The following is a 21,039-nucleotide window of genomic DNA, read 5'->3' as shown; positions in this document are numbered from 1 at the left end:
GCGTTCCTATACCCCCCACGTGCGGCCCGTGGGTGCCGCCATTATCTTCTCTGCAGGCCACGTGCGGCCCGTGGATGCCGCCATCTTTAATGCCGCCTGCCATGTGCGCCCCGTGGGCGCCGCCATCTTCGCCGCCATTTTGGACGGCGCCTCAGGACCCCTGTTCGTCGGGTAGCTCGTCTGGCCGCTCATCGCCTGCCACTACCACTGACCGCCTGGGGCCTCCCAGCATCAGCCGCAGCTCGCCTCGATCACCCTCGACCAGTCCCGGCCTCGCAACGACAACGGTGAAAATAGATGAGCACAAGACTTCCTGCCTTTTTGACTCCGGGAGAATGGAAAGCTTCATCCACCCCACTACGGTAAGGCGCTGCTCTCTCGTGGGAAACCCCGTTAGCCAGAAAATCTCCCTGACTTCCGGATCCCATTCCGTGGAAATCCGGGGATACTGCATCGCAAACCTCACCGTCCAAGGCGTAGAGTTTAGCCACTTCCGGCTCTACGTCCTCCCCCACCTCTGCGCTGCCCTGTTACTCGGCCTGGACTTCCAGTGCCACCTCCAAAGCTTAATTTTAAAATTCGGCGGACCCCTACCCCCCCCCTCACCGTGTGCGGTCTCACGACCCTTAAGGTCGATCCACCTTCTTTGTTTGCAAACCTCACCCCGGATTGCAAACCCGTCGCCACCAGGAGCAAACGGTACAGCGCCCAGGACAGGACCCTCATCAGGTCGGAGGTCCAGCAGCTTCTGCGGGAGGGGATCATCGAGGCCAGCAACAGCCCCTGGAGAGCCCAAGTGGTAGTAGTAAAGACTGGGGAGAAACACAGGATGGCCATTGACTACAGTCAAACCATCAATCGGTACACGCAGCTCGACGCATATCCCCTCCCATGCATATCTGATATGGTCAATCAGATTGCACAGTACCGGGTCTTTTCCACAGTGGACATGAAGTCCGCCTATCACCAGCTCCGCATCCGCAAGGAGGACCGGCAATACACTGCATTTGAAGCAGATGGCCGGCTCTATCACTTCCTTACGGTTCCCTTCGGCGCCACTAACAGGGTCTCGGTCTTCCAACGTGAGATGGACCAAATGGTTGACCGGTACGGACTGCGGGCCACCTTCCCGTACCTAGACAACGTCACCATCTGCAGCCATGATCAGCAGGACCACGACGCTAACCTTCTCAAATTTCTCCACACCGCCAAACTCCTTAATTTCACGTGCAATAATGGGAAGTGCGTGTTCCGCACCAAGCGCTTCGCCATCCTTGGCTATGTTGTGGAAAATGGAGTTCTAGGGCCCAACCCCGACCGCATGCGCCCCCTCATGGAACTCCCCCTCCCCCACTGCCCCAAGGCCCTGAAACGATGCACGGGGTTCTTCTCCTATTATGCCCAGTGAGTCCCTAATTATGCGGACAAGGCCCGCCCACTCATTCAGTCCACAATCTTTCCCCTGACGGCTGAGGCCCACCAGGCCTTTAACCGCATCAAGGCAGACATCACCAAGGCCACGATGCACGCGGTCGACGAGTCCCTCCCCTTTCAGGTCGAAAGCGATGCATCAGACGTAGCTCTGGCCGCCACCCTCAACCAGGCAGGCAGGCCCGTGGCATTCTTTTCCCGCACCCTCCATGCCTCCGAAATTCGGCACTCCTCTGTCGAAAAGGAGGCCCTGCCCATTGTGGAAGCTGTGCGGCATTGGAGGCATTACCTGGCCGGCAGGAGATTCACTCTCTTCACTGACCAACGGTCGGTTGCCTTCATGTTCAATAATACACAGCGGGGCAAGGTCAAAAACGATAAGATCTTGAGGTGGAGTATCGAGCTCTCCACCTATAATTACGAGATTTTGTATCGACCCGGGATGCTCAACGAGCCCCCCGATGCCCTATCCCGAGGTACATGTGCCAGCGCACAAGTGGACTGACTCCGGGCTCTACACGATGGCCTCTGTCACCCGGGGGTCACCCAGTTCTTCCACTTCATCACGGCCCGCAACCTGCCCTACTCCATTTGAGGGGGTCAGGACTGTCACCAGAGACTGCCAGGTATGCGCGGAGTGCAAACCGCACTTCTACCGACCAGATCAAGCGCACCTAGTGAAGGCCTGCCGCCACTTTGAGCACCTCAGCATGGACTTCAAAGGGCCCCTCCCCTCCACCGACCGAAACACGTACTTTCTGAACGTAGTCGACGAGTACTCCTGGTTTCCCTTCGCCATTCCATGCCCCGATATGACTTCTGCCACGGTCATTAAAGCACTCCACAGCGTCTTCTCCCTGTTCAGTTTCCCCGCTTACGTACACAGCGATCGGGGATCCTCCTTTATGAGCAATGAGCTGCATCAGTTCCTGCTCAGCAAGGGCATTGCCTCGAGCAGGACGAGCAGCTACAACCCCCGGGGAAACGTGCAGGTGGAGAGGGCGAACAGGACGGTCTGGAAGACCATCCTGCTGGCTCTACGGTCTAAGAATCTCCCAGTCTCCCGCTGGCAGGATGTCCTCCTCGACGTACTCCACTCCATCCGGTCACTCCCCTGCACTGCAACTAACGAAACCCCCCATGAACATCACTTTGCCTTCCCCAGAAAGTCCACCTCCGAGGTCTCGCTCCCAACATGGTTGGCAGTTCCTGGACCCGTCCTCGTTCGCAAACACGTGCGGACCCATAAGTCGGACCTGTTGGTTGAAAGAGTCCAACTACTGCACGCGAACCCGCAGTCCGCCTACGTGGCGCACCCTGACGGGCGCCAGGAGACAGTCTCCCTCCAGCATCTGGCACCCGCTGGATCCCCACCCACGGCCCCACCCGAGAGCCCCCCCTCCGGTTGCCCCTGCACCACTCCCTCTCCCCCCTGCGCACCTCACCGCAGCCCCCGCCCCAGGAGGATCCGTCCTCCCACTGGTTCCACTCGGGGGTGATGAAGACGAGGACAACATGCTCCCGGAGTCACCGGTGACATAGTCGGCGCCCGCATCACCACCAGGAACGAGGCGATCACAGCAGCGGATCAAGGCCCCCAACAGACTGAACTTGTAAAATTTTTCCACCACCCCCGCCGGACTCTTTTTTTAACAGGGGGTGAATGTGGTAGTCACCACTAACTGTATTAGATATAGTACGGTAAGACTCCTGTACTAGAGGTACATGGGTAAATCCCTGCCTGCTGGTCCGCCCAGTAGGCGGCGTATAAATGTGTCTGCATTCTGGTAGCAGCTACAGGAGGCCACGCATCTTTGCTCAATAAAGCCTTGATTATTCACTACTCTCGTCTTTGTAGTAATTGATAGTGCATCACTGTCCCAATGGTAAAGCCCCCACTTTCCCCAGTACTGATGCCAGTGGCTCTCCTACCAGAAACCACCTCCCGACCGCCTCCCCACTCACCCTGTTTTCAATCTCCCAACTGTCTCTCCACTCGCCCTGTTTTCAATCACCCGACTGCCACTCCACTCACCACGTTTTCAATCTCCCAACTGCCTCTCCACTCGTCCTGTTTCAATCTCCCAACTTCCTCTCCACTCGCCCTGTTTTCAATCTCCCAACTTCCTCTCCACTCGCACTCTTTTCAATCTCCCAACTGTCTCTCCATTCGCCCTGTTTTCAATCTCCCAACTTCCTCTTCACTCGCCCTGTTTTCAATCTCCCAACTGCCACTCCACTCGTCCTGTTTTCAATCTCCCGACTGCCTCTCCATTCGCCCTGTTTTCAATCTCCCGACTGTCTCTCCACTCGTCCTGTTTTCAATCTCCCGACTGTCTCTCCACTCGCCCTGTTTTCAATCTCCCAACTGCATCTCCACTCTCCCTGTTTTCAATCTCCCAACTTCCTCTCCACTCACCGTTTTCAATCTCCCAACTGCCACTCCACTCACCCTGTTTTCAATTTCCCGTCTGCCTCTCCACTCGCCCTGTTTTCAATCTCTCGACTGCCACTCCACTCGTCCTGTTTTCAATCTCCCGACTGCCACTCCACGTGTCCTGTTTTCAAACTCCCAACTGTCTCTCCACTCGCCCTGTTTTCAATCTCCCGACCGTCTCTCCACTCGCCCTGTTTTCAATTTCTCGACTGCCTCTCAACTCACCCTGTTTTCAATCTCCCAACTTCCTCTCCACTCGCACTCTTTTCAATCTCCAAACTGTCTCTCCACTCGCCCTGTTTTCAATCTCCCAACTTCCTCTTCACTCCCCCTGTTTTCAATCTCCCAACTGCCACTCCACTCCTCCTGTTTTCAATCTCCCGACTGCCTCTCCATTCGCCCTGTTTTCAATCTCCCGACTGTCTCTCCACTCGCCCTGTTTTCAATCTCCCAACTGCCTCTCCACTCTCCCTGTTTTCAACCTCCCAACTTCCTCTCCACTCACCGTTTTCAATCTCCCAACTGCCACTCCACTCACCCTGTTTTCAATTTCCCGACTGCCTCTCCACTCGCCCTGTTTTCAATCTCTCGACTGTCTCTCCACTCGCCCTGTTTTCAATCTCCCGACCGTCTCTCCACTCGCCCTGTTTTCAATTTCCCGACTGCCTCTCAACTCACCCTGTTTTCAATCTCCCAACTTCCTCTCCACTCGCACTCTTTTCAATCTCCAAACTGTCTCTCCACTCGCCCTGTTTTCAATCTCCCAACTTCCTCTTCACTCCCCCTGTTTTCAATCTCCCAACTGCCACTCCACTCGTCCTGTTTTCAATCTCCCAACTGTCTCTCCATTCGCCCTGTTTTCAATCTCCCAACTGCCACTCCACTCGTCCTGTTTTCAATCTCCCAACTGCCACTCCACTCGTCCTGTTTTCAATCTCCCAACCGCCTCACCACTCGCCCTGTTTTCAATCTCCCAATTGCCACTCCACTCGTCCTGTTTTCAATCTCCCAACTGCCTCTCCACTTGTCCTGTTTTCAATCTCCCAACTGCCTCTCCACTCGCCCTGTTTTCAATCACCCGTCTGTCTCTCCACTCGCCCTGTTTTCAGTCTCCCAACTTCCTCTCCACTCACCCTGTTTTCAATCTCCCAACTGCCACTCCACTCACCCTGTTTTCAATTTCCCGACTGCCTCTCCACTCGCCCTGTTTTCAATCTCTCGACTGCCACTCCACTCGTCCTGTTTTCAATCTCCCGACTGCCACTCCACGCGTCCTGTTTTCAAACTCCCAACTGTCTCTCCACTCGCCCTGTTTTCAATCTCCCGACTGTCTCTCCACTCGCCCTGTTTTCAATTTCCCGACTGCCTCTCAACTCACCCTGTTTTCAATCTCCCAACTTCCTCTCCACTCGCACTCTTTTCAATCTCCCAACTGTCTCTCCACTCGCCCTGTTTTCAATCTCCCAACTTCCTCTTCACTCCCCCTGTTTTCAATCTCCAAACTGCCACTCCACTCGTCCTGTTTTCAATCTCCCAACTGTCTCTCCATTCGCCCTGTTTTCAATCTCCCAACTGCCACTCCACTCGTCCTGTTTTCAATCTCCCAACTGCCACTCCACTCGTCCTGTTTTCAATCTCCCAACCGCCTCACCACTCGCCCTGTTTTCAATCTCCCAACTGCCACTCCACTCGTCCTGTTTTCAATCTCCCAACTGCCTCTCCACTTGTCCTGTTTTCAATCTCCCAACTGCCTCTCCACTCGCCCTGTTTTCAATCACCCGTCTGTCTCTCCACTCGTCCTGTTTTCAATCTCCCAACTTCCTCTCCACTCGCACTCTTTTCAATCTCCCAACTGTCTCTCCACTCGCCCTGTTTTCAAACTCCCAACTTCCTCTTCACTCCCCCTGTTTTCAATCTCCCAACTGCCACTCCACTCGTCCTGTTTTCAATCTCCCAACTGCCACTCCACTCGCCCTGTTTTCAATCTCCCAACTTCCTCTCCACTCGCCCTGTTTTCAATCTCCCAACTGCCTCTCCACTCGCCCTGTTTTCAATCTCCCGACTGTCTCTCCACTCGCCCTGTTTTCAATCTCCCGACTGCCTCTCCACTCGCCCTGTTTTCAATCTCCCAACTGTCTCTCCAATCGCCCTGTTTTCAATCTCCCGACTGCCACTCCACTCGCCCTGTTTTCAATCTCCCAACTGCCACTCCACTCGCCCTGTTTTCAATCTCCCAACTGCCACTCCACTCGCCCTGTTTTCAATCTCCCAACTGTCTCTCCAATCGCCCTGTTTTCAATCTCCCGACTGCCACTCCACTCGTCCTGTTTTCAATCTCCCGACTGCCACTCCACTCGCCCTGTTTTCAATCTCCAAACCGCCTCTCCACTTGCCCTGTTTTCAATCTCCCGACTGCCACTCCACTCGCCCTGTTTTCAATCTCCAAACCGCCTCTCCACTCGCCCTGTTTTCAATCTCCCGACTGCCACTCCACTCGCCCTGTTTTCAATCTCCCAACTGTCTCTGCACTCGCCCTGTTTTCAATCTCCCAACTTCCTCTTCACTCACCCTGTTTTCAATTTCCCGACTGCCTCTCCACTCGCCCTGTTTTCAATTTCCCAACTGCCACTCCACTCGTCCTGTTTTCAATCTCCCAACTGCCACTCCACTCGTCCTGTTTTCAATCTCCCAACTGTCTCTCCACTCGCCCTGTTTTCAATCTCCCAACTGTCTCTCCACTCGCCCTGTTTTCAATCTCCCAACTTCCTCTCCACTCGCACTCTTTTCAATTTCCCGACTGCCTCTCCACTCGTCCTGTTTTCAATTTCCCGACTGCCTCTCCACTCGCCCTGTTTTCAATTTCCCGACTGCCACTCCACTCGTCCTGTTTTCAATCTCTCAACTGCCACTCCACTCGTCCTGTTTTCAATCTCCCGACTGCCACTCCACTCGTCCTGTTTTCAATCTCCCAACTGTCTCTCCACTCGCCCTGCTTTCAATCTCTCGACTGTCTCTCCACTCGCCCTGTTTTCAATCTCCCGACTGCCACTCCACTCGCCCTGTTTTCAATCTCCCAACTGCCACTCCATTCGTCCTGTTTTCAATCTCCCGACTGCCACTCCACTCGTCCTGTTTTCAATCTCCCGACTGCCTCTCCACTCGCCCTGTTTTCAATCTCCCGACTGCCTCTCCACTCGCCCTGTTTTCAATCTCCCGACTGCCACTCCACTCGTCCTGTTTTCAATCTCCCGACTGCCTCTCCACTCGCCCTGTTTTCAATCTCCCGACTGCCTCTCCACTCGGCCTGTTTTCAATCTCCCTCCTGCCACTCCACTCGTCCTGTTTTCAATCTCCCAACTGCGACTCCACTCGTCCTGTTTTCAATCTCCCGACTGCCACTCCACTCGTCCTGTTTTCAATCTCCCGACTGCCACTCCACCCACCCTATTTTCAATCTCCCAACCGCCTCTCCACGCACCCTGTTTTCAATCTCCCAACTGTCTCTCCACTCGCCCTGTTTTCAATTTCCCGACTGCCTCTCCACTCGCCCTGTTTTCAATCTCCCGACTGTCTCTCCACTCGCCCTGTTTTCAATCTCCCGACTGTCTCTCCACTCGTCATGTTTCAATCTACCGACTGCTTCTCCACTCGGCCTGTTAAAATCTCCCAAGTTCCTCTCCACTCGCCCGGTTTTCAATCTCCCGACTGCCTCTCCACTCGCCCTGTTTTCAATCTCCCGACTGCCTCTCCACTCGCCCGGTTTTCAATCTCCTGACTGCCTCTCCACTCGCCCTGTTTTCAGTCTCCCGACTGCCTCTCCACACATGCTGTTTTCAATCTCCCGACTGCCTCTCCACTCGCCCTGTTTTCTATCTCCCGACTCCCTCTCCACACATGCTGTTTTCAATTTTCCCAGTGCTTCTCCACTTATGCCATTTTCAATCTTCCGACTGCCTCTCCATTCGCATTGTTTTCATTCTCCGAACTGCCTATCCAATTACCATGTTTGCAGATTGTTGTACCCTCAATAACGACGCTTAAAGAGTAAAACGGTAAAGAAGGCTTTAATAAGCTTAGAACTAGCCTGGTGCCGAGACGGGTGCCAACTGGGTGCCGCCCACAAGGCGGCCCCTTATATACAGCTCCCAGGTGGGCAGAACCAGAGGCGGAATCCCCCAGGGTTCCAAGCCTGGTCTTAAAAGGGACATCATCTTCCATGATGACAAGGGTACAGTACTACAGTAACCGTTCATCACATTCACCCCCTGTTTTTTTTAAATAAGTCCAGCGGGGGTGAAGTGCCATGATAAGTCCATTCGTCTCGGTGGCCTGATCGTCCTTATCGACCTCCTCAGCTCGGGCGGGGATGCAGCAGACACTGACGTCTTAGTTTAGGTACGTCCGGGAGCACGGTTGTCGGTGCGTTGGTTCGGGTTGGGGTAGGGGATCGGGGCAGAGGGGGAATAGGTGGGGCTGGGGGTAGCGGTGCCGGCGCCGGCAGGGTGTGTGGGGGGGGGGCATCAGGGGGCGCGCGGTAGGTGCCCACCAACTGGGAGTGGTGCCGGAAAGGGGTGTGTTGTGGGTGCCGGGTCCTGCAGTGGCGCTGCGAGGGAAGGGGCGTCTGTAGTGGGGGAACCAGCGGGTGCCAGATCCCGGAGGGAAACCGTATCTTCCCTGCAGTCGGGGTACTCGACGTAGCGTAACTGGGGTTTGCGTGTAGTAATCGGACCTTCTCGACCAGGTCCGTTTTATGGCTCCTCGTGTGTGTCCGGAGAAGAACAGGTCCCGGAGCCGTCAGCCGAGGTGGAAGCGAGACCCTGGAGGTAGACTTCCTGGGGAAGACAAACAATCGGTTGTGAGGGGTCTCATTCGTGGTCGTGCAGAGGAGCGACCTAATGGAGTGTAGGGCGTCGGGCAGGACCTCCTGCCAGCGGGTATTTGGGAGACTTCTCGACCGTAGGGCCAGAAGGACAGCCTTCCACACTGTTGCGTTCTCCCTCTCCACCTGCCCGTTATAACTGGTCGTTCTACTCGAGGCGATGCCTTTGCTGAGCAGATACTGACGCAGTTCATCGCTCATGAACGATGTACCCCGGTCGCTGTGGATATAAGTGGGGAAACCGAACAGGGTGAAGATGCTGTGCAGTGCCTTTATCACGGTGGCAGAGGTCATGTCGGGGCAGGGAATGGCGAATGGGAAGCGGGAGAACTCATCGATAACGGTGAGGAAATAGGCATTGCGGTTGGTGAATAGGAGGGGCCCCTTGAAGTCTACGCTTAGTCGCTCAAAGGGCCCCGAGGCCTTCACGAGCTGAGCCTTGTCTGGCCGATAGAAGTGAGGTTTGCACTCCGCACAGATCTGGCAGGCCCTGGTCATGGCCTTGACCTCCTTGGTTAAGTAAGGTAGGTTGCGGGACTTGATAAAGTGGGCGAGCCGGGTAACCCCCGGGTGGCAGAGGTCATTGTGGATGGCTTGCAGGCGGTCCTCCCGGGCGTGGAGTAGGCACAGCTTGCATGGCCCCAGGATGGGGGTCTCTGAGGAGTCCAGATAGGCCCCGAAACATCGGAGCCAGTATTTAAAATTTATTTTCCCTCCAGTGTCCATGCTTCCAGGTTGAGCGTCTCTGGTTTCAGGCCTGCGCCCATCCTGATGTAGTTTAGCTTATTAAATTGTTGTACCCTTAATAACGACGCTTAGAGAGTAAAACGGTAAAGAAGGCTTTAATAAGCTAAGAACTAACCTGGTGCCGAGACGGGTGCTAACTGGTGCCGCCCACAAGGCGGCCCCTTATATACGGCTCCCAGGTGGGCGGAGCTGGAGGCGGAGTCCTCCAGGGTTCCAAGCCCGGTCTTAAAGGGGACATCACCTTACATGATGACAAGGGTACAGTACTACAGTAACCGTTCATCACACAGATTCAGACTATTTTCAGACAGTCCTTTCCTGATCACAAGACCTCTCTATGTAATTTCCTTTCTTTATGTAATCACTAATTCTTTTGCCAATCAACTGAAATCTATTTCATCTGGTCATGAATTATTCTGCCACTGGAAACAATTTCTTCTTGTATATTCTCTCTCGAGAGTCTTCCTGATTTTAAACGTATCGATCACATTTTCTCTCAATCTTATCTCTGCTAAAGAGAACAATCCCAGCCTGCCCAACCTCTCCATGTAACTGAGGTCACTCATTACTGAAACCATTGTAACCCTTCTTCACCCTCTTCAAGTCCTTAGCATCCTCCCTAAATTGTGGTGCCCAGAATTGGACATCATACCCCAGCTTCCAAAGTATATCATTTTACACTTCCCTGCATTAGATTTTACATACCATGTGTGTCCATTTCACCAGTCCAGCTGCATCCTCCTGAAGTCTGTTACTATTTGCCTCATCATTTTACATTCTTCTGTGTTTTGTGTCATCTGCAATCTTTGAAATTATGCCTTACATACCTAATTCCATGTCACTAATATGTATCAAAAGGAGCATTGGGCCTAGTAACGATCCCTGGTGAAAACTGTTGTTTACCTTCTTGCAGCCTGAAAAACAACTATTCATGTACTACACTCTCTTTTCTGTCCCTTAGCCAATTGTGTATCTATGCAATGTGAACATATAAACTTACAAATTAGGAGCAGGAGTAAGCTATTCAGCTCCTTGACTCTGCTCTACCATTCATAAGATCATAGCCAATCTGATTGTGGTATCAATCAACTGTCCTTCCCACCCTCATTCCCTTATCAATCACAAGTCTACCTAATTTAGCCTTAAAAATATTCAACGATACTGTCTCCATCAGTTTCCGGGCAAGAGAGTTCCAGACTGACTTTACGAACAGGTGTCAGACTGTGACGACTAGGGGATTTTTCACAGTAACTTCATTGCAGTGTTAATATAAGCCTACTTGTGACAATAATAAAGATTATCATTAAGAAGAAAAATCCTCCATCTTGACCTTATGATGAAGGGAGTGTTTTTGATGTAGGGGTTGATGGTGGCAGGGATGAAGGTGCTGTTTGAAGTGCTTCATGCAGTGATGTTATAGGGCTGCAGTGATTGGTTCCTGACAATTATTTCATAGAATCATAGAATTTACAGTGCAGAAGGAGGCCATTCAGCACATCGAGTCTGCACCGGCCCTACTTAAGCCCCACGCCTCCACCCTGTCCCCTTTATCCCTGTAACCCAGTAACACTACCTAATTTCCAACTACCTCTGTTAATATGACTCCAATTACTAGAGGATCTCTCCTTTCAACATCATTGACTGAATTGTGTTGGGGCTCATGGGTGGCATGCCCATTCCAGTGCTGTCTAGGGCAGCTGTTCCAATTTATCGAGCAGAAGTCTGCATTTTCATTCATTTCTGAACTTAGGCTTTCATGAAGTCAGAAGCCATGTGGTTCTGGCATCACCAAAATAGACCAGGTAATTTGGCACTATTGATTATTCGTTCTCTCAAAGTTTTGATAAAACCTGAACCATGACTTCAATAAAAACAGTAACTTGCATTTATATAGCATTCTCATGTAGTAAAACACCCCAAGGCACTTTGCCGGAACGATAATCAAACATAATTTGAACCCGAGTCACATAAGATGTTAGAACAAAAAGCTTGGTCAAATAAATAGGTTATGGATCATCTTAAAAGAGGAGATAGAGGTTTAGGTGCAAAGAGGTTTAGGGAGGGAATTCCAAAGCTTAGGGCCCGAGTAGCTAAAGCCATAGCTGGTGACAATGGAGCAAATACAATTAGGACTGTGCAAGAGGCCGGAATTGAAGTAATGCAGAGATCTTAGAGTATTGTGGGGTTGGAGAAGTTTGCAGAGATGGGGAGAGATGAAGCCATGGAGGGACTTAAAATAAGGATGAGAACTTTGAAATTGAAGCATTCTGAATTTGAAGACAATGTACATCAGCGATGGATGTCTCGGACTTGGTACAAGTCAGAACACAGGCAGCAGAGTTTTGTTGAGTTCAAGTTTATGGAAGGTGACAGATGGGTGGCCTGTCAGGAGAGTATTTGAAGTATAAAGTTTAGATATAACTAAGGCATGGTGTGGTTATCAGGAACAGATTATCGGAGGGAGGGGTGGAGATAGGTAATGTTACAGAGGTGGAAGTAGACTGCCTTGGTAATAAAGCGGATATGTAGTTGCAAGAATGATTGAGGATGGTCTGGTTCAGCCACTGAGAGTGGCCAGTGAAAGGGTTGGAGTTGGCAGCTCAGAAAAGGAGTTTCCAGCAACAACTGAAGATGTTGGTTTCAATTTCCCAGTATTAGATCACACCTTTCAAAGTCTAGCCCAATTACATTTTTAAACATCTTTCTTCCCATCATTTTCTTTCATTAAATTTGACTACATTTGGCTTTAAAAGCACAACATTTTTTTCCCTGCATGATAAAAGAATGTTTGTTATTCTTCGTTGCCATCTGGTTCATTTGACGAATCTTAGAGAATCTTCCTCACTTCCCTTCTTAAGTCTGATGTGGAGATGCCGGCGTTGCACTGGGGTGAGCACAGTAAGACGTCTTACAACACCAGGTTAAAGTCTAATAGGATTATTTCGAATCACTAGCCTTCGGAGCACTGCTCCCTCCTCACTCTTCTTAAGTCTAATAGTGCTCATGAGGCTTCAGGGGGTTGCTGCAGGAGAAATTGGTCCATTTGCACCCAATTTTTCTGTTAAACATTTACAACGGTGGACTAACTTCAGACTATGATTTCTCAATCTCGATTTATTTCAGAAGTAAGTTGGCTGCCAAATTGGAACCTGAGATTTGTGGATGCACTTTTAGGTCAAATATAGGTCTGCTGTCTAAAATGTATATAAAAGGTGTTAACAACAGCTTACAGCCATAATACTTGACGTTGCTGCCCTTATTAGGTCATTGAATGTCATTGCACACTCAATAGTGATCATGGGAGTTAGAGAGCAGTCGATCTGTGTGTTCTACTTCCTTTCACATGGACCTGGCAGCTGTTTTAGATATGCTGAATAAACAGAATTATGTATTTGAGATTTATGCAGGTATTGAAGCAATGCAGACCCAAATTGTTGAACAGCTGAAGACAAATAGCATCCAACATTTAAAAAAAATAAATTTACAGCACCCAATTTTTTTTCCAATTAAGGGGCAATTAAGCGTGGCCAATTCACCTACTCTGCACATCTTTATGGGTTGTGGGGGTGAGACCCACACAAACACTGGGTGAATGTGCAAACTCCACAGGGACAGTTACCCGGGGCCAGGATCGAAACCCGGGTCCTCGGCGCCGTGAGGCAGCAGTACTAACCAGTGCGCCATCATACTGCCCTAGCATCCAACATAAATTAAAACATTCATTTTCTTTCATCATTATTCTACTGGTGCATGTTGTGCTCATATAGGCCACAATTTTCTTCACTTCAAATATTTTTGTTCATTGGCATCTGTACCCCAATAGAAAAAGAACAGTTCGGACCAGTATTCTTATTTCCCAGTTTTCCCTGGTGTTTCATTTTGAGATATACAAAGCCAGTTCGGGCCAGGAAATGTAGTTCCCCATTTTTACCGCGTTTTCCGCCTTGTCCCTGCTCGTGTCAGCAATCCGTCATTGAGCACAAGAGGCCAGGTCTGCATTTGCCCTCAAATTAGGAACAGTGGGTGGCACAGGCTTGGGACGGTCAGTCCGAGTAGCCAAAGGAAACGGCAGCCAGCAACAACACTGAGCATGTTCTTTTTTTTCCCTTAAATTTTAGAGTACCCAATTCATTTTATCCAATTAAGGGGAAATTTAACGTCTTCAATCCACCTCCCCTGCACATCTATGGATTGTGGGGGCGAAACCCACACAAACACGGGGAGAATGTGCAAACTCCACACGGACGGTGACCCAGAGCCGGGATCGAACCTGGAACCTCGGCGCCGTGAGACTGCAGTGCTACCACTGCGCCACCGTGCTGCCCACTACACTGAGAATGTTGTGTGCTGCTCAATTAAGTAGAGGAGAGGACAGCACAAGATCAAAAGACACAGATGCTGGAACTAGTAGCCACATCCTGCTGCCCAGCATGATCCATTCAGGAAAAATGCTTCGAACTGAAAGTATTTCTCAGTGGACCAGCTGCAAAATACAATAATTATAGCACCTTTAAAGTAACTTCAGCATTTGCCTAACATAGTGCACTGAGCACCCATACTGTTCTCACCCACTGTCAGGAGAGAAGCTCAGATACTGTCGAGGGCTGTGAGATGTTTGGAAAATATCGTTGAAGTGGCAAAATAGGGTGAATTGACCTTTCAGGTGCCTTTATTGGCAACCCCCATTCCCATCAGGGTCAGGTGGTTAGCCGTTATCCATTTCCAACAAAAGATGAAGGAGGTGCGAGCCAGCATCACACATTTTAGAATTTCACCAGCCGCCGCCAAACTTTTTTCACTGGACTGGGAAATTGCTGATCAAATTGAAGTGCACCAAAACTTTTTACTTCGTGTTGCAGTTTCTTTTCTAGATTTTTTTTTTTTTTTTTTACAAGGTTTACAAGGATAAATTGGCTAACTGGTACTCATAACTGGTGGGAGTGCACACCAGAAAATGTCAGGTGGAAAGTCAATGGGTAGGATTGTCCAGCCCTGCCCATCGGCGGGATCGATGGCCAAGGACATGCCGGATCCGCCGCCAGAAAACCCACCGCAGTACGGCCAGAAAATCCCAGCCCATGATTTTTCAACCATCGATGTCAGTGAGTGGAAACATGATTCCAATTTGTGCTGGCTGTGGGAAAAGCCTCACCGCGTATTTAAACATTAGTCTGCAGGAGAGGTGGCTACAATCATGTACATTTTACTTTATCAGTTGTTTGGTTCTAGTTACTTTTCTGCAATGTTTTTGTCAGATGTTCACTTATTTGTTGTTTGTATATTCATGGGAGGGAATTAATTGCATCTGATTCTCATAATTGGTGAACATGATAGTTTCAATTGGCTGGCTTTAACCGCTTATCGCCATATTAAGCAGCACGGTGGCACAGTGGTTAGCACTGCTTCCTCAGTGCCAGAGACTCTGTGGAGTTTGCACTTCCTCCGGGTGCTCTGGTTTCCTCCCACAGTCCAAAGATGTGCATGTTCGGTGGATTGGCTATGATCAGTGCGCGGGGTTACGGGGATAGAGCGGGGGAGTGAGCCCAGGTAGAGTGCTCTTTTGGAGGGTCGGTGCAAACTCAATGTGTCAAATAGACTCCTCTGTACTGTAGGGATTCTTTGAACTTCAATGAACTAAGCCTGTATTAGAATATGTGACCCAAAATTTATACCATTTAAGTGCGCCTTAATACCCAGTCGCATAGTGTGAACCGGCACAAGATCTCTCTACTACCTGAAAGGAAAAGGGCAGCAGATTCATGGAAATACCATTACCTGCAGGTTCCACCATCACTGCCCTCACACCCTTCTATCCCCGAGTCATTCACCATCCTGACTTGGAACTATATCACTGTTCTTCCACTGTCACTGGGTCAAAGCCTGAGAGCTCCCATATCCCTGCAGCCCTGTGGGTGTACCTACTCCACGTGGACCGCAATGCTTCAAGAAGGTGGCTCACCACCACCTTCAGAATGGCAATTAGGATGGACAATTAATGCTCACCTTGCCACAGGTGTTGAATATCATGAATGGCAAATAAAATAAAATTGCCAATTTTAGGTTATTGACCTGGAGTTTTCATTTACAAATTTAGAGGGAGGAATTTGTTAATGTGGTGCAGCTTTCTAGCGCTACTACATAGATCAGGGCAGAGAGCACCACGGGCTGCTAGCTTGCATTGGTTTATTCAATATTATCAAAGATAAATGCCTCACAGTCCACAAAGCTAGCATCCCGCACGCTGCATGCTCGCAGGAAATCAATGTAATCTTTGTAACACCACTGGAGTTTTCCCCACCTTACATTTTCCAAATTAGATGTAAACAGTTGACAAGCATGTGACAACAAACAGCATTGAGAGGGACTACATAAGACAACATTCAGAAGCGATCACTATTCCAAATTACAATACCCTACCACTATCGTTAACTTCTGAATATGCAGTTGCATTGTATTTTTTTTAGCTTTTATGTCACTATAGCTGATACTTAACTTATATCATTAAAAGTAAATTCCTATGATTCAATTCTTTTCTGGTGGATTTAATTGGTAAATCATATTTTGTGATGCGTTTGAATGTTTGATTGCAGAGGACCCTGAGAGTAAATTCTGTGATTTATTTATTGTCAAATGACTGATGGTATTTTCATCTTTTGGTTTAGTGGATGAAAACTTAGCAAGCTATGAAGACAATACCAGAAATTTTTTGTTTCCTGAGCCAAAGTTGACTCCTTCATACCCTGGAGTGGATAGAGAAGTGCTGATGAAAAGATGTTCACCGGTTTTTGTAAGATATAATTTTAATTTGGTAGGACTCAGAAGTTAGTGTTTAGCTTGTGATTGTTTTTATTATACCTTGTGCTTTATAAAGCGAAGACATTTCATGCATATGAATTTGCATTTGTATGGCTGTGAACCAGTCTTGAACGTGGACTTTCAGCCACCACTGTGGATGAATGTAACAACACCCGAATTACAAAAACTAAGAAACAATGACAAGACTAAAACCAGGAAACTGTAGTAGTACCAAAACCAGTCTGACATGAGTGTTAAAAGTTTCAAGAGATGCATGGGATCCTTTGAAATCTCTCTACACCAGATCCATTAGGCACATGCATCCTAAATTAATTAGGCAACTTGCAGTGTGTTAGCAGCACCCCAGATTTACAACCACTCTTTGGGGTGGGTGCTTAAATATGAAGCTGTATTAAAATTAAAACAATTTGAGATACTTCTGCTTTATATGTCCTGGTATCCGTAACAGAGAGGGAAGACATTTATTTCATATGCCTGTATTAGACATATAAAATATAGGGAACCTTAATGGGACCAAAATATTGAAACTGGTTGAAAGGCGAACTTCCAGTTCGGTTTGTGTGTCTGTGATGAATGTTGCAATTGTTATATATTATTTGATATATTTGTTGCAGTAATGTCATTAAAAACCCGGTTTAAAAAACATACAGGCAGCGTATCTAATAGAGCTGTAATTAAGGAGTCGTAAAAGACGAGATAATGATTGATGTTAATCACTTACTTGTTTACAGAGAGATAGCTAATGGTGCATTGTTTTGCTTGCCGGGATTCCCTGGAGAGTAGATAATTTATGAGGGATTGTATTTAGTCGTAGCTAAGTAGATGATGGAACATCTTAGATACAGATGATGTAATTAATGGGAGGAGCCAGGTCTGTCTCTAGTTGGCAGTTTTGCTAAATGCTATTAGGTTGAGCAGAAGAGTCAGACAAGACAGAAGGATTTTCAGGTTGTTCCTGAAAAGGGTCTCTCTCTCCAAAAGTCTGCACAGGTAAGCAAGTAACCTGTTTTGTTAACTTTATTTATTTATAAGTGACATTTGAACTGTATTGAGTTGTTTAATTGGAATTAATTGCAGATCTAGACAGCAAATAAAAGTTTTTCCTTTTATTTAAGAACTGTTTAACTGCTATTTATAGAGCTACTTCTTTAATGTTAATGTGGTTCAAGTTTATTTTAACATAAAAAATACCTATTGGTCAGAGTAATCACTCCTGGGGTGAAATACCCTTTCCTCACAATGTTACAGGTTGAATAATTGTTCAAGATTGTCGTCCAGTATCTTAAACAAATATTGGGGGCTTGTCCGGGATTAAAAAATATAATACCCAGTTTGGTTTAGGATTATTGAATTTAAGGACAATAAGTGTAAAGGGCTGATATTTTCTTTCCTTGTCAGTTTAAATAGGAAGTTATTGATAAAATGGCTCTTTCAGTGGCTAAGAGTTACCTGGGTGTTGAAGAGGTCACTTTGGGTGGTTTACAAAGGGTGGTTCAAAAAAAGCTTTTTGATTTGGCAGACAAGCTGCAGTAGACTTTACTTGAAGGGGTGAGGAAGGTGGAGATGATTCAAGCGATAACTCGGCATTTAAATTTGTCAGAGACACAGTCTGGATCGCTGGAATTAGCTGAAATTCAATTACAAATAATACAGTTGCAACATGGTGAAGAAATGAGACAGCTGGAATTTGAATTAAAAGGAAATGATAGATAGAGAGTGGCAATGGCAGAAGCAATGGAAAGAGAAAGAGAAGCAATGACATAAGAAAGGGGAAAGAGAGTGTGGCACTGGCAGAAGCAAAAGAAAAAGAGAGAATTTGAAAGTGGAACTGCAAACAGATTATCAACTTCAAGGTTGCAGTTAAGTGCAGAAATTGAGGAAAGTCTAGCAGAGGGAGTAACCCTTCTTGCTCATGAGCGTAGTGGGGATATGTTTAAATATATTGAAGTGACACAAAAGCATGTGGGTATTGTTGGTTCAAACAAAGTTGTTAGGTAGAGCTAGTGAAGGGTTCGCATCATTATCACAGCAGGTATCCAGGGATTATGATGAGGTGAGAAAAGCCATCTTAAGTGCATATGAGCTAGTGTCAGAATCTGACAGATAGGAAGTTTAAAAATCTAAGGAAAAAATCTGGTCAGACGTAAATAGAATTTGAAAGTATTAAACACAATAATTTTGATAGGTGGAGAAGAGCATTAAAAATAGACCTAATGTATGAACAAGAACAAAGAAATGTACAACACAGGAACAGGCCCTTCGGCCCTCCAAGCCCGTGCCGACCATGCTGCCCGACTAAACTACAATCTTCTACACTTCCTGGGTCCGTATCCTTCTATTCCCATCCTATTCATGTATTTGTCAAGATGCCCCTTAAATGTCACTACCGTCCCTGCTTCCACCACCTCCTCCGGTAGCGAGATCCAGGCACCCACTACCCTCTGCGTAAAAAAACTTGCCTCGTACATCTACTCTAAACCTTGCCCCTCTCACCTTAAACCTATGCCCCCTAGTAATTGACCCCTCTACCCTGGGGAAAAGTCTCTGACTATCCACTCTGTCTATGCCCCTCATAATTTTGTATACCTCTATCAGGTCTCCCCTCAACCTCCTTCGTTCCGAAGTTCTTAAGGAAATAGTTATTTTGGAAGAATTTAACGATTCTCGTCCTGCATTGAGTGAGAACCCATGTGGAAGAGCAAAGAGTTTAAACTGCTAGACAGGCAGAAGAAATGGCAAATGATTTTGAATTAGTTCACAAAGTAAAGTTTGGTTTCCAACACCAATTTCAATCTGTGAAGGATAGAAACTGGGGAAAATGAGAAATCCACAGATGGTCAAGGCGAAGGACGTCTAGTTGGTGGATATATTAAGGAGTTTGCCTCAGATTAAAATGGAAAATTATGAGGGTGGAATAAAGATAAGAAAATTTAAATGTTTTCAGTGTAATAAAATTGAACGCACAAAGTCGCAATGTTGGCGGCTTAAGAAAAAGACATGGCTGCCGCTGAAGAGGTGCAATAGATTGCACAGCCAATTCAGAGGTTGGTTGATAAGTAAGTGGCAGTTTTTTAAAAAGGTTTTATTTGTAACGCTAATGTTTACTCATGTGCACAAGGTGGAATAGGTAAGGAGGTTAAGATCTTACGGGATACAGGAGAAAGTCAATCTTTAATGGGGAGAGATAAGGAGGTATGTAGTTTGTAGTGATATGCATCACTGTAAATACACAAGGGGTTAATGTACATACTCTACACCTAGCTAGACACTAGAGGGAGCACCAGAGACATCATGACACACAGACATTCAACCAATAGGCCAGTAAGATAGGACACGACCAATGGGCAGTCAAGTCACACCCAGAGGTGACACTACCACAGGGGGCCATTACACCAACCCATATAAAAGAACACAGCACACATGCTCAGTCTCTTTCCAGTGGAGACACTTAGTGAGTACAGACAGGGTTGATTGAACACATCACACCCACCACGTGGACTGTAGCAGACTGGTTAGTTAGTCTGTGTAGCTATAGCAGGATTAACAGGAGAGTTGAATCCAAGTAGGAGAATTGTTAATAGTTTAATAGATGTGTTAAAGCTATCTCCAAGTCTGAACCTTCCTTTGTCAGAGTGTACATCAAGGAAGCAGCTTATGCTACTTCAAGAGCATAACAAAACATGGTACCAAGAAGTGACTGTTTAAATCCATATAGTTTCAACTCAGCAAACCGTGACAACCAGCAGCAGCACCCAGGCAAGATGTTTGAGATCCCGGTTCCACAGCGGCTCAGGTGCCACGGCAATCTCAGTGCAAACTGGCGTGCATTCAGGCAAAGTTTTGAGATCTTCCTGGTAGCAGCCGACCCACAAGACGTGGCCGATGCTGAAAAGACAGAGCTTCTGCTCACAATTGCAGGTGAAAATGCAGAATAAATCTTCAAAACCTTCAAGTACTCCAGAGCGCAAGAAAAGAGAGACTTCCAGACAGTCCTGGACAGGTTTGAACAATACTGCGAGGAAAACACAAAGAAACCAACAGAAAACGGTAAAAGAGGCACGAATAAGAGGAGGGCAGCACGGTCGCATTGTGGATAGCACAAATGCTTCACAGCTGCAGGGTCCCAGGTTCGATTCCGGCTTGGGTCACTGTCTGTGCGGAGTCTGCACATCCTCCTCGTGTGTGCGTGGGTTTCCTCCGGGTGCTCCGGTTTCCTCCCACAGTCCAAAGATGTGCGGGTTAGGTGGATTGGCCATGTTAAATTGCCCATAGTGTCCAAAATTGCCCTTAGTGTTGGGTGGGGTTACTGGGTTATGGGGATAGGGTGGAGGTGTGGACCTTGGGCAGGTTGCTCTTTCCAAGAGCCGGTGCAGACTCGATGGGCCGAATGGCCTCCTTCTGCACTGTAAATTCTATGAATACTAACCACGAGACTGAGGGAGGCGAGCAGCGAACGACAATTTTGATTGGCGGCCATCTTGGAAAAGGTGCCGCACATGCGCCGTTGCGCGAAGAGCGCACAAGACTGGAAGGTCCGTTTATGCATGCGCGAGAAGCCGCTGGTGCATATATAGCGGACATTTTTGAGGAGCTGCTGGGGGATGGGGCATTCTCCCGACCCTTGGAGGTGGACAGGGCTCACAGAGCGCTCGCGAGGATGCCGCAAATGGGAGACCCCCGATGGCAATGGTGGTGAGATTCCACAGGTATTTGGATGAGGAGCGTATTT

The 21,039-nt window shown here is 48.1% G+C and overlaps 1 protein-coding gene across 5 annotated transcripts in view; it reads left to right on the top strand.

Moving 5' to 3' along the window:
- The window catches only part of spata6l (spermatogenesis associated 6-like), a 156,799-nt gene that overhangs the window by 53,436 nt on the left and 82,324 nt on the right, over positions 1 to 21,039 (top strand). For all 5 annotated transcript variants that reach the window (XM_072516910.1, XM_072516908.1, XM_072516906.1 and 2 more), the window contains one exon: positions 16,157 to 16,281. In XM_072516910.1, coding sequence (XP_072373011.1) covers positions 16,157 to 16,281 — 125 coding nt within the window. The remainder of the gene's footprint in view (positions 1 to 16,156; positions 16,282 to 21,039) is intronic.

The sequence above is a fragment of the Scyliorhinus torazame genome, chromosome 9, assembly GCF_047496885.1.
Source record: "Scyliorhinus torazame isolate Kashiwa2021f chromosome 9, sScyTor2.1, whole genome shotgun sequence".
In the NCBI taxonomy this organism is placed as follows: Eukaryota; Metazoa; Chordata; class Chondrichthyes; order Carcharhiniformes; family Scyliorhinidae; genus Scyliorhinus; species Scyliorhinus torazame.
The sequence above is the reverse complement of the archived record's forward strand: the minus strand, read 5'-3'. Positions and strand labels throughout refer to the sequence as shown.